Source organism: Cupressus sempervirens, chromosome 2 (assembly GCF_028749045.1).
Source record: "Cupressus sempervirens isolate cs-2001-9-10 chromosome 2, ASM2874904v1, whole genome shotgun sequence".
NCBI lineage: Eukaryota > Viridiplantae > Streptophyta > Pinopsida > Cupressales > Cupressaceae > Cupressus > Cupressus sempervirens.
Window position 1 is genome coordinate 767855262 of NC_143119.1, and position 13016 is coordinate 767868277.

A 13016-nucleotide genomic window follows, 5' to 3' on the forward strand; every position below is an offset into this window, starting at 1 on the left:
AGCGTTTGATCTTCATGATCTGCATAATTTATAATAAAAAACAACAAAAAATTTGAAAAAAAATTACACACTCTTTGTGAATCTGAAAAAAATAATTTGAATTTGTTTTCTCTTTTAGTATTTTTTCATGAGAGATTAGCATGTACCTTATTATAATGTGCAAAGTCGACCATAAGTTTAAACCCATACGATCCCTTGTCCAAACGACAACCAGTAAAACGGATTTCAAGGTTAAAAGTAGGGTAAGAGTTGAAATTTTGGCGGGAAGATCACTTGTGTTTCCCGCCATATTTTTGGCGACACCAAATGCTTCCGATAGCAATCGTTGGGATCGAATCGTTGCAGCCGAGATCACAGACTGCGAGCACTAGTGTCTTATCTTTCTTGACCAGGATTAATCTGTTTCCTCTGAAGACATATTGAATTTAGCCATTATGTCTGGGTGGGACGAGGGGTCTATTTTCTACAGCGATCAAGCCCAGTTTCCGAGAGGCGATCCAGACCAGGGCGCCCTTACTCGCCATTCTGCTTTGCGCAAATTCAAGGAGTTCATTCGCAGTTACAATGGCGGAAAGGGCGATTTTCCCTACAGGTAGTGCACAACCGTTGCAGCTTTGATCCATGTAGGGTACAAGTAGATGAAATTGGGTTTTATTAATCTTCGAGGCAAAGCTTGAAGTTGTTTATCAGTTTTTAAATATTGCTTTTTGTTGTTTTGTGCAGAGAGGGTTTAATACAAAATCCCAAGTTTCTACTAGTTTCAATGGAGGACATTGATTCATTCGATGGGGATTTATCTGAGAAGATCCGTAAATCTCCTGCCGATTTTTTACCTCTGGTTTGTTTTGGAAACCGCAAAGGAGACAAATAACTGTTCGTTACATTTATAGTTAGGATTTTTAAGATTTGAATTTCGTGAAAAGCGCTCTGAAAGAGAGTTTTGTTATGGCCTTTGGACAGTTTGAAACTGCTGCGTCCGAGGTGTTAGGTGCACTTAAATCCAAGGTGACCGGAGAAACTGGTGAAATGGAGGAGCCAACAAGTGGAGAAGTGCAAATTCTGCTGTGCTCCAAGGAAAATGTCATATCCATGCGATCACTTGGTGTGAGTGTTTGAACTTGGAATGGTTTGTGATTGTTTTCTGATTTGCTTATTCAAAATGGAACAATTGTAGTAAAAAATCTTCTGTTTTTTAGGCCGAGTTTATCTCAAAATTGGTGAAAATCTCTGGAATAGTTATTGCCGCTTCGAAAACAAAGGCTAAGGCTACATATGTCTCTCTACTCTGTAAGAACTGTAAAAATGCGAAGTCTGTTCCATGCCGGCCAGGATTGGGTGGCGCCATAGTACCTCGCTCCTGTGATCATGTTCCACAGGTAAGTGTTTGAAAATCTCGTGCATTTGGCCTAGTTTTTGATCGAATTACACTGGTACAGTGCGCTAAAGCATTCCTATTTTTTTGGTTTTTTGTGTAGCCCGGAGAGGAGCCTTGTCCAATAGATCCTTGGGTTGTAATCCCGGATAAGAGTAAATATGTCGACCAACAGACCTTAAAGTTGCAAGAGAATCCAGAGGTGAGCTTTAAAAATAAACTTTAGCTTTACATTAGCCCATTGCTAGATACACCGCATGCTGTAAATTAGTTAAATTTATGAAATGATATCTGGACTTTTGCTATTTACGGCGGAGGCTGGAAACTAATTAAATCTATGAATTGATATTTGGGCTTCTGTGACAAAGCAATACGATTATTAATTTTTGATAATTGTTTTTTGGAATCTTATACGGCATGTTTTAATATTTTGTTTCAAACTTTATTTGAATTGAAATATTAAATATCTTCGATAAGATGTGAGACCGATTCTGCAAGTTTGGATAGATAGATAGATAAAATTTTAACGTCCACGAGGCTAAAAATAGCCTATGGGACAGCAAGACAACTCAAGCAGACTTAAGTAGCACTGTTCGCCTCTTGTGTAGACTAATGATGAGCCCCCCCAATTGCTCAATGTACTCTTCGTTGAACAGGTTATGCCAAGAACTGTCACATATAGTATCCGCAAACTTATCCCTGCTATCCTTGTAGGCCTCACATTTTAGAATAAAGTGCTGTTCAGTTTCCACTTTCCCAGAATTGCAAAATCTGCAAATTCTCTCTTCCCAAGCCTCCTTTGGCCTCTTCCAACGCCCGGTCTCACAATGAAGTTGGTGAGAGTTGGTTCTCAGCTGAGCAATAAGAATTTTAGCTCTCCAAGAAATGTTGGCTCCTATGTACACTTTTTCGAGTTGATCACAAGTGGGGTTGAACTCATTTATATAATATAGTTTCTTCCTCCCAATCTCGCTTCCCCAATTTCTCTTGTAGAATTTCTCCATAACAAAGACCTTTATTTCTTTATTATTTGTGGGGCACATATTGAAATGAATATTCCATTTACTCATCCACTTGATGTTTTGTTGCATCCATGTCCTTTTTCGCTTACATAGTGTGTCCCTAAAGACAACTTTCGGCCATCTATCCTCCTCCATTTTTTCGATTCTTTTTAGATAGCTTAAAAGGCTAACCATAGCAAGTGCCTCGATAGGCGCAGCCCCCATTTCACTTAGCATGATGTCATATGGAACAGTGCTTTTAATTTTAAACTTGCTTGTAATCAAGCGCTTTTGGATTCCTTCGATTTGTTTCCATTGTGCTATAGTAGTGCTGCTGGCCCATAATTCACACCCATAAAGAACAACTGGCAGCACAAGAAGACCGAGCAAGGTTTGAATAGTTTTCCAATCCCACAACTCTGCTTCACGGCACCTATTCTGAAGAGCGTAGAAAGCCTTCCATCCACCTAATGTCCTTTTATACCTGCAGCTAGACCAGCTTAGCTTTTTGTTGAAATCGATGCCAAGGTATTTATATTCTGCAACTTCTTCGAGAACACTTCCATTGTAATAAAATTCATGTTGATGCTGTTTTTTATTATTAGAGAAAATCATAACCTTGGTTTTGCTGATATTGACCTGCATCCCCACCATTCTACAAAAGCGCTCAAGAGAAGATAGATGGTCTTGCAAACCACAAGCAGATTTGGCAATTAAAATGAGGTCGTCCGCATATAGGAGTAGCTTTATAACAAATTCCCCTAGCTGAATGCCTTCACGCTCTTGCATGTTTAACCACTCTTCCAGTTTGTCAATATATAAACCAAATAAATTAGGGGATAAAGGGCAGCCCTGTTTGACCTCGATATCGCTCCTAAAACATTTTGAAATGCCATTTGAAGTTCTGATTTTGACTTTCACCTCTTCGTACATCCTATGAGCAGCAGCTCTGAGATGCCTAGGAATCTCCAATTCTTCCATCCTCAACCAAAGCTTGTCTCTCGGAACGGTATCAAAAGCCTTTTTGAAGTCAACAAAGCAACAAAAAACCTCTTCCTTTTTCTGCCACTCTTTTTCAATAATGTGTCTCAGAGTGACACAGTGATCCACTGTCGAGTGCTTTGGCCTAAAACCAGTTTGCCCTTTAGCACGTTTATAATTTTCTTCTGCCCATTTGCTGATCCTAGTTTCTATCATACTGCCAAAAAGTTTAGCAAAGAGGGGATTGATCATTATAGTCCTGTAGTTGGAGGGATTGTTAACATCACCACTCTTTAAAAGTGGTATTGCAAGGCTGATTGTCCAATCTTTCGGAAACCCTTCCTGGCAGATTTTGTTGAAGATTTCAGTGATGTGCGGTGCAAGAGTTTTCATACCCCACTTCAAATATTCAGCTTGAAGCGCAACAAAGTCTTTTGCTTTGCCTCCACCCAACTTCTTAATCCCTGTCTCTATCTCTTGCACAGTAAAAATATTTGTGGTATCATTGACCAAAGGTGGCTGTCCCACTCCACCCTCTTGTTCATAAAGTTTTTTAGCATAATCAAACCATTGGGTGGCAGTAATATTATTTTCAGTTTGCTTCCTCCTTGGTTGGAGTTCTTTCCAAAAATGTTTGGGGTTATTTCTGCCCAAAAAAATTAGCTCCTCTCTCCTTGTGGACATAAAATCGATTTTCTTCTTCTTTAGGATCTGTTTGTAGGTCTTAATGTCAAGGTTAGTTTTATTTGACTCCCTTAGATTTCTCCTAGCCCTCTTGCATTCCTTATCAAACCATGCATTGGTTGGAAAACAATTAGTTTCAGATTTTCTATTTTTTGCTCTCTTGCATTTTGAAAGAGCCTTGTGAATCAGATTTGATAAATCATGACTATTAACACCATGCTTATACATAGGGTGTCCCATACAAAGTTCCTCAAGAGTAGCCCTGAAAGTGTTACTATTTTCTGAAGTTAACAAAATTCTGCCCTGAGAAGGTGGGTCTTGAGGGCCTTGGATTTTTGCCCCAATCTGTCTATCCTTTGCCCAATACAAATTTACGTACAGTGGTCTATGATCTGATTTGAGATCCCAAATGTGCTCTCCAATTTCAACTTCTTCAATATTGGATAGGCTCCAATATTCTTTTTAAATTTATTACAGTTACATTCCATACCCACAGAAATGAAAGGATAATACACACTGCTCAATTTATTTCCAGATGCTTATATCCTGCATTGGTTGCCAGCAGTGCACAAAGGGCCTGAAGCACTTAACTTTTCGTGAGAAAATCTTGCAGGATTTATGAGTGTAAAAGTGACCGAATTTGGTGTAAACGAGGCTAAAGCTCACAATCAATTACAAGAAGCATGAATCAGTATTTCAATATAGGATAATAAAGCCCATGACTAAGACATGGATGTTACAGTCGCAGGCAAAGCTGATTTCATCATCGCTTCATTTTAAGTCTATCCTTGTCCTCTTAACATAACACTCGAGACTTTCTACCCACAGAAATAAATAAAACTAAAAGTTAATAACAAATTGCTAAGCATTAAAAAGTATCCATATCTGCGATAATAAATTCCATGACCAAGCCGTGGATGTTGCAGCAGCAAGCAAATCTGACTTTATCAACATTTCAATTTTAGCGCAATCTTTATCTTGAAAATTTCCAGATTTCCTACCCACAGAAATTAAAGAAAGATTTTACTTGCTGTTCAAATCATGTACAAATGCTTATATACTGCATTGCTTGTTAGGCATGCACCAACAGACAAAAAGTATTTTAACATGTAAAAAGCCCAGCATAACCTATCAGGGTGCATTAGTGACTCAATTTGGGTGTAAATGGGACTAAAACTCATGAATAATTAAAGGAAACACTAACGAACATTTAAATATGGGATAGGAAAGCTCATGACTAGGCTTTGGATGTTATAGGAGCAGGCAATTTGACTTTATTTCCAGGATAATATTTTTTAACCTTGAAAAAAGTACCTTGTTTGGAGCTGTAGTGGAACAATCAGTGTACACTCTTGTTGGTTCTGGTTACTTTATGATAATCGCCAGAACTTGTAGCTGATTTGTTCAAAATGGCTGCTATGCCAAAAATTGTAGAGAACAATAAAGAACATGCCATCCATATTCTTTGATGTATTTTAGTGGCAGCTATCAGAATTGTATACACGTTTCCCTGAATGGATCCAGTTATTTATGGATGGACAAGACTGAAAAATCTGAACCCTACTGTAAGCTGCTGTGTCAATTATTAAGACATCATAACCTAAGATCCAGTGAGAATACATCCCAATCAATGCTACACCATAGAGAAGGTTTGAACATTTGGATAAGTGTGTACGAGTAAAATTTGAGACAAAGCAAAATGGAACACTATGTGATCTTTCATAAGTGACTCAATCCTCAAACTAGCTTGTTCAATAATTTTAATCTTGATGCTAACATCTAGGGCAGAATAAAGAAAGAAGGAAAAAATGGGCTTAAATCTTGATTGCTAACTGCATTTCTGAGCAATATTTAGGAGCTACCATCCAGGGAATAGTAGGCAAATTAGGAAGTGAGGGGCATCGCTGATCATTCTACAGAAGAGATGATGCCCTTAGTAGTCTTGTTGTTAAGAGATGATTATGTTAATCAAGAAAAGCCTCCATCCATTTGTTGCAGGCATTTTTAGTAGCCGTGTTTGGTGTCAAAACTCTGCTAATAACATTGAGTAAATGAAACACTCACCAGTAGGCTCCCAGTGCTAATGAATTATCCCAATTACTTGCATCGTAACAATGGAAACTTAAGAGTTTGTAAAATGCATAGCGTAAGCAATCTTATATCATGGAATTTCTTAAATTTATGCAATATTGTGCGCACCAAGGAATACCTTTATATATTTGTTAGGCATATTAGCAGTCGTGTTTGGTTTCTAGCTAACTGCAGAACTCTTCTAGCAATAACGGATAATGGAAATTCCAAGAGCAGATTCCCAACAGAAAATACATTACTTCACAATTTGGACAAATATAGTAGCTAGAGTTTGCAACATATGCTTAGTGTAATATCAATCTTGTTTCATGAATGTTTTACGTTTATGCAATATATTTTTATCGTCTTATGTTTTAACTATAAGGGTTTCTCTTGTAATCTTCGTTGTTAGTGCTTTTCCCACAAGATACATGAAAAGAACTCCATGTATATTACAACAGGTTTGATGGGAATGTCACTCATTTAAAAATTAAAATATAATGTCTCAATGATAGGGCAAAGCGTTACAATAGGCCCAAGAATACCATTGCGTTTCACCAAAATGTACTTGACCAAAAGAGAAAAAGTTTCTAAGAATAATATGAACACATTTTCAAGGGAATTCTAACCTCAATATTGTGTTTCCTTATCTCTTTATCTTGGCATTTCCACATAAATAGCTTGTGCAGTGACCATGTGGTTTCTTGGTAATGCCTTGGCCTTATGATGATGATCATACATACAATGTAAGCTCATTGTCTCGTATACAAAAAGGTGTTATTTAAATACTCCTATATACCACCGTCTTCTAATGCAAGGTGAGGTCCAAAGCCAGCTGATGGAAAGCTCTCCACAACTTCCCAGAATCATTATCGTTGTTTGTAAGGTGAATTTTAGGAGAGTTTTCTTTATATTTGAGAAGCAAAGAGACATCTGCTCATTGAATAGATAATGTGGCAACTAGGATGCTGTGTTCAGTCACTGATTATGAAGTATGTTCTCTTATTTTGTTTGTCTTCACAAATTAGTTCAAAACTATTAGGATTTTAAAAAGTTTTGCTTCTTGACTCAATACATAATGTTTTCCTCTGTGAAGGATGTGCCCACTGGAGAGTTGCCTAGGAACATGTTGCTGGCAATTGATCGCAATCTAGTACAATCAATAGTACCGGGGACAAGATTGACTGTAATGGGTATATACAGTATTTTCCAAGCAAACAATTCTTCTGCGTAAGTATGTATACAATTTTCAGATTACAAGTGGTAGTAGCCCACTTGCTGTATCTTAAACTAGTCTTATTCAAACTGAAAATTTTATCTTCACAGACAAAAAGGAGCAGTAGCCATAAGGCAGCCTTATATCAGAGTCGTAGGAATTGAACAAGCCACGGAGGCTGACAGCGGAGGTCCCACTTCCTTTACTGCAGATGAAGTAAGATTCCACATTTTTCTTTTTATTTCATAAATTAAACTTCTACGAGCTTCTCCTCTCTAATTGTCTGTTACATTGTTCCTTAGGAAATGGAGTTCAAAGAGTTTTCTCAGAGACCTGATGCATACACAAAGGTCTGTTCCATGATTGCACCATCTATATTTGGTCATCCTGATGTTAAGAAAGCTGTTGCCTGTCTTCTGTTTGGAGGATCAAGAAAGGTATGTTGTTTGCAGCTCTTCAAAGCTAGGGCTGTAAGTATGTGTTATTGACATCTGCAATTTAAATGTTAAATTTTGTGTTGTTGCAGAGATTACCAGATGGAGTAAGATTAAGAGGAGACATTAATGTTTTGTTATTGGGCGATCCATCAACTGCTAAGTCACAGGTTTGTTTTGCCTCAGTTAAGTTATTTATGGATTATTAAGCTGCGCAAGCATGCTTAAAGCTAACAGCAGCCAAAAGCCAAATTGACAGTATATTATGTATACTTAAAATTAAAACTGTTGTAGTGCTTGAAATTTGTTGGGTGCATGTTGATTTTCTGTCTTTTGAAATATCCTGTTGTATATTATGCTTTTTGCAGTTCCTTAAATTTGTCGAGAAGACAGCTCCAATAGCTGTCTACACTTCTGGAAAAGGATCATCAGCTGCCGGTTTAACAGCTTCTGTCATTCGTGACTCCAGCACGGTAAATGATTGCTTATTTATAATTCTTTCTCCATTTCACTATTTTATCCTTTGCCTCTTCATTGGGGTTTCACAAAACATTGAGTTGTAAATTTCGAAGACACGCAAGGTGTCTCTATCTGCTTAGATATCACAACAAACAAAAGCATGGTAGAGTAAAATACGGTATAATAAAAAGGCTTTCTGTTTATTGCAGCGAGAATTTTATCTTGAAGGAGGGGCAATGGTCTTGGCCGATGGAGGGGTTGTCTGTATTGATGAATTCGATAAGATGAGAGCAGAGGACAGGTGAATGATTTTCTTTCTACATTAGTTGTATCCCTGAGTCTAGGTCATTGATTCCATACCATTTTACCATTTTTATCACTACTATTAAGTCTACTCTTCAGTTTCTCATTGCCAAAATCACATATTGTAACTTCCACCACAACTTAAACTTCAGTTTTGACAGTTTTGCCACTTCTAACTAAAACATTTGGAGCAAAATCATGCGGCTCATGTAACTGTTGCACTTTGCCACTTTTACTACTAAAATAAAATAATGTTCTTTCACATGCTTTCAGCCACTCATCTTTTTGCAGACATAAGTTCCTTAAGTTCCTTGATTAAAATTCTTTGTTGTTGTAATACTCCTATTTGTTTCCCCTGTGACCTGTGAGTCATTCCATGGTAAGCAAAGTTTTAAGGTGCAATCTTATTTATTCAAATTCTGTCCTTAACCCATAAGGTTCCTTTGGTTGTATTAATCATTTATTTGTCAGCTCAGACCTCAAATTATATTCTGTGAAATATTTCTGGTTATCACATTATGTTGTTGGATTCTTTTATTGTATGATCACCCAAATTGCTAATAAGTTCACCAATTATTGGTTCCTATACATTATTTAAACTTAGGGTTTTGTAAGTGGGGCTTGAATGGCACTGACATTTTGTTTGAGACTAACTCCTTATTTATTTTAAAAAGGGTTGCAATTCATGAGGCAATGGAACAACAAACAATCTCCATAGCAAAGGCAGGCATTACAACTGTTCTCAACTCCCGTACCTCGGTGCTCGCAGCTGCCAATCCGCCTTCTGGACGTTATGACGATCTCAAGGTTTGTTATCAAGCATTGTTCTTAAACAGTTTATGGAGTGTTACATGTCATAATTGTGGCATGCAATCATACTGATATTCTAAGATTGCATTGTTGGCATGTCCATAGACAGCACAAGACAACATAGATTTGCAGACAACAATTCTTTCTCGATTTGATCTCATTTTCATTGTGAAGGATGTTCGGATCTATGATCAAGATAAGGTATGCCTTGATGAAACATGCCATAATAATGGTTCAGTTTTAATAGCCTAGATCAAAAAATCCACGGACTAACACATTTATATTTATGTTTAGCTTATTGCGAGTCATGTTATAAAAGTACATGCGAACGCAGGGCAAACCTCTAAGGATTCAGATGCCCTGGATAGAGAAAATTGGCTTAAACGGTAAGGATAATGCGGTACTAGTATGTTATCATTTGTTGCAGTTGGTTAGTAAAGTATACTAACTTATTATTAACAGATTCATTGAATACTGCCGAGTAAACTGCAAACCTAGATTATCAGATGCTGCTGCTACCATGTTGCAAAACAACTATGTTAGAATTAGACAGGTGAGCTATGATGCTCAGTCCATTTATTGTGTTCTGTATGTCACAAACGTTACCTATCGATTAAGCGCTAACATCAAGTATTAACCTTATATATTTTCAGCAAATGCGCCAACAAACCCATGAAACTGGGGAAGCTGCACCTATACCAATTACCGTGAGGCAATTAGAAGCCGTTATTCGGATAAGTGAGTCCATTGCAAAGATGCGATTGTCACCTTTGGCAACAGAGGAACATGTAACGGAAGCACTAAGGCTTTTCAATGTGTCTACAATGGACGCTGCACGTTCTGGCATCACTGATCAAGTAAACTTGACCCCAGAAATGAGAAGCGAAATTCAGGTTTGTATTATGTTACTGAGCAATTTCCAAATATCATGTCTGTTGATTCTGCTTTACTTGCAAAAGAGGTACAATATATGCAAAACAAGAGTTACACTTGACATGAAACATTATTTTTATGTAACAGCAAATCGAAACACAGATAAAAAGGCGAATGGGAATTGGCAATGTAATGTCTGAAAGGCGCCTTCTTGATGATTTAGCAAGAATGGGATTTAATGAATCTGTTGTAAGAAATCACTACTTGTTCTTGTTTAGTTTGGAACATGTTTATTCTTGAGAGAATTTTTAATGTCCTTGGCTTAAAGTACATTAAGAGGATCTCTTGTGAATAAGCCATTTAAACTAACAAGATCTAGAGCCTGCAGCAAGGTCACCTTGTTACATCTGGGACTAGCTACAATTAGTACGATGTTTTAGCAATTGTATTATGTGTGTATATCTTTAAACATGTCTTGGACTAATTGCCTTTTTCCCTAATTGTAGGTTAGAAGAGCCCTCGTTGTCATGCATCAGAGAGATGAAGTGGAGTACAAGAGAGAGCGACGTGTCATTGTCCGCAAAGCATAAGCTTCAATGCTTTGATTATGCGACTGCCGCACACAGGGCATCATTAACAGGCTGATGCTTTGCAGGAAATTGTACTTGGGTGCTAATGGCACAGCATCAAAGTCTTGAATAGACTGATCAATTCCAACTTGAGGGAAGATTCAGTTCTGGTGTAATCTAACGCTATGACCTCATTAACAAATGCTTTCATCTGTAACATAAATTTCTTCTATATGGTTTTCTTTTTGGAACATGGACCGTCTTACATGTCTGGAACTTATTTAAATCATCCTGAATTGCAGGGATGGATAAATTTATCTATCCGGTCCGTGGCAGTGAAACGATTCTTTGGAAAAGATTGTTTTCTCCGTTGTCCCTTTTTTGTTTGGCATATTTACATATGTAGAGCTTCCAGATGTGTAAAGAAAATAAATTCAAGGAATCCTACACTCCATTGTTCTTTTCAAATGTGGTGTTTGAATGACTTCAGTGGAGCCTCTACTGATTAGGTACACTATTCTCAAGATAACTTTAGCCGAAAAGTTTTTGATGAAACTTTTTCCCTTAAAGATGCTTATGTCTATTTTCTAAATTCTCTAATTTCTTGCCCTTGGAAAGCTGAAATTTAAGTTTTAGCTGTTACCTACAGCAGTGTAGGTGGGCCAGATTTTGTGCAGGATGGGGCTCGGGGCTGGAAAAGTTGTGGGCTTTAGTGGCATTGGCATCGATGCAGATATGCATGGTTAACTGGACTCAACTTGATGTGCCAAAATTTGCTCGAGTCATAGCCCCCTTGTGCATTAGGCATCATTTACCCAGCACCTATAACCAATCCAAGGAATCTGTAAGTGAGTCAGACTTTGTCAAATTTGACCAAGTGTTGATCATCTTCATACTGCATGTATTATCGTTGGGAGTGTTTTAGTCATTTTCTGTAGTTCTTGTATAATTGACGAGTTTTGGGCGACTACTGGACATCTTTTGCTCTTTTGACCCCCTGTTCTTATTACGATCTTGCATAGAAGTTTCTCAATGACCATCATGTTCCCTCTTCCTTGCATCTTTCTTTGTTTCATTTGCTTGTGGCATTTTAACTGACATTGAGATCTTCAGTCCATAGTCCTCTCTTGGAGTTCACTCTTGCATTGAATCCCTGCTTTTTATTGATTACCATGCATTTCCTTGCTTTGCAGGTTTCTAAAGTTTTGTTTCTTGGTTCCCATGTCTTGGTATCCCTTCCTTTTTTCATACATTTCAACTATTCTTTTGCAAAATCCTATTGTATTTTGGACTTTCTCTAGTTCCCCCTTCACTTTCTTTGTGAGCCCCACACCATATTCTTGCAAAGGTCCAACTGGCTTTACCATATCATTCATTCATTTGCAAATTGCCTTTGGAGCTTGGGATTTTCTTACCTTTGGTTCTACATTCTTCCATGTGTTTTTAGCATTGCCTCTAACCTTACCAATTTTCTATGGACTTTTGGGCTTCCATTCAAATGTTTTGATGCAGCAGAATTTTGGGTGTAAGGGCAATCTTGCATCATCCAAAAATATTTATATTTCCATAATTTTTTATTTTAATAAGGACTAGTAGACAGGGTGGTTACTATTTATGAGAATTTGTTATTTTTAGTAAGTTTGTCATTTGAGCGTGGAATGTTCTAATTTTTTTACAAGAAGGTTCAGTTTAGAGATATAAGCCTACCATAAAAACCTCATTGCTCTAGCTTAAGTAGTGAGGAGAAGTTGTGGATTTTCGATGGAAAAATTTGTAGAAAAATCTTTAGGCTCATTGTTGAAGGCCTTAGAGTGCTCAGATGAGGTCCAAAAACTCGATGGAAGGGTGCTAGCACATTCTTTAGCCTGTAGATTAAGAGTTGGCATTTTCGAAAAGTGGTTATAATAGTCAATTGGAGTAATGGTTCGTGAGTTATGACCTTTCGAAGTTGAGTTGTTCGAAATTTTTAAAATAATTGTCAAAGATGTATTTGGTTGACTCTATATGTTTTGTTAGGGTTTGTCGGCCTTAGGTATTAAGTTTGAGCATTTAGAACTTTCTCGGGTGGCATAAAATTACCTATTTAAGAAAAGCCCAAACATTGTCTAGGATAATTTTGAGTGATAGTTTGCAGCTTGTCTTGCAAATTATTGTACTGAAGGTGCCTATGTGGGTTAGCGGATTACTTATGAATTCTGTAATTCCTCATTTGCGGCACAAATAAGAACTCCATATTTTGTTCTC

At 37.4% G+C, this 13016-nt stretch overlaps 1 protein-coding gene across 2 annotated transcripts; it reads left to right on the forward strand.

The window, feature by feature from the left end:
• The first annotated feature begins 262 nt into the window (after window positions 1-262).
• Window positions 263-11240, forward strand: LOC149575710 (DNA replication licensing factor MCM5-like). 2 transcript variants are annotated; one of them, XM_089815483.1, is made up of 18 exons: window positions 263-592; window positions 724-838; window positions 961-1104; window positions 1197-1376; window positions 1476-1574; window positions 7205-7338; window positions 7435-7540; window positions 7627-7761; window positions 7851-7928; window positions 8127-8231; window positions 8427-8518; window positions 9195-9327; window positions 9436-9531; window positions 9625-9716; window positions 9793-9883; window positions 9984-10223; window positions 10351-10452; window positions 10710-11240. In XM_089815483.1, exons 1-18 carry the CDS (start codon window positions 435-437, stop codon window positions 10791-10793), a joined length of 2184 nt encoding a protein of 727 aa, XP_089671609.1. In that variant the 5' UTR covers window positions 263-434; the 3' UTR covers window positions 10794-11240. The 2 variants fall into 2 exon arrangements, with proteins under 2 accessions (XP_089671609.1, XP_089671610.1); XM_089815484.1 differs by having other exon boundaries at window positions 299-592; window positions 10351-10392; window positions 10710-11025.
• The last annotated feature ends 1776 nt before the right edge of the window (window positions 11241-13016 follow it).

What these genes read in the sequence shown, in the direction of transcription:
- LOC149575710 (XM_089815483.1), top strand. Translation starts at nt 435, where the DNA reads ATGTCTGGGTGGGACGAGGGGTCTATTTTCTACAGCGATCAAGCCCAG. An exon ending in AAGGGCGATTTTCCCTACAG is followed by an intron (nt 593 to 723) that starts GTAGTGCACAAC and finishes TGTTTTGTGCAG; the next exon opens with AGAGGGTTTAATACAAAATC. An exon ending in TATCCATGCGATCACTTGGT is followed by an intron (nt 1,105 to 1,196) that starts GTGAGTGTTTGA and finishes TCTGTTTTTTAG; the next exon opens with GCCGAGTTTATCTCAAAATT.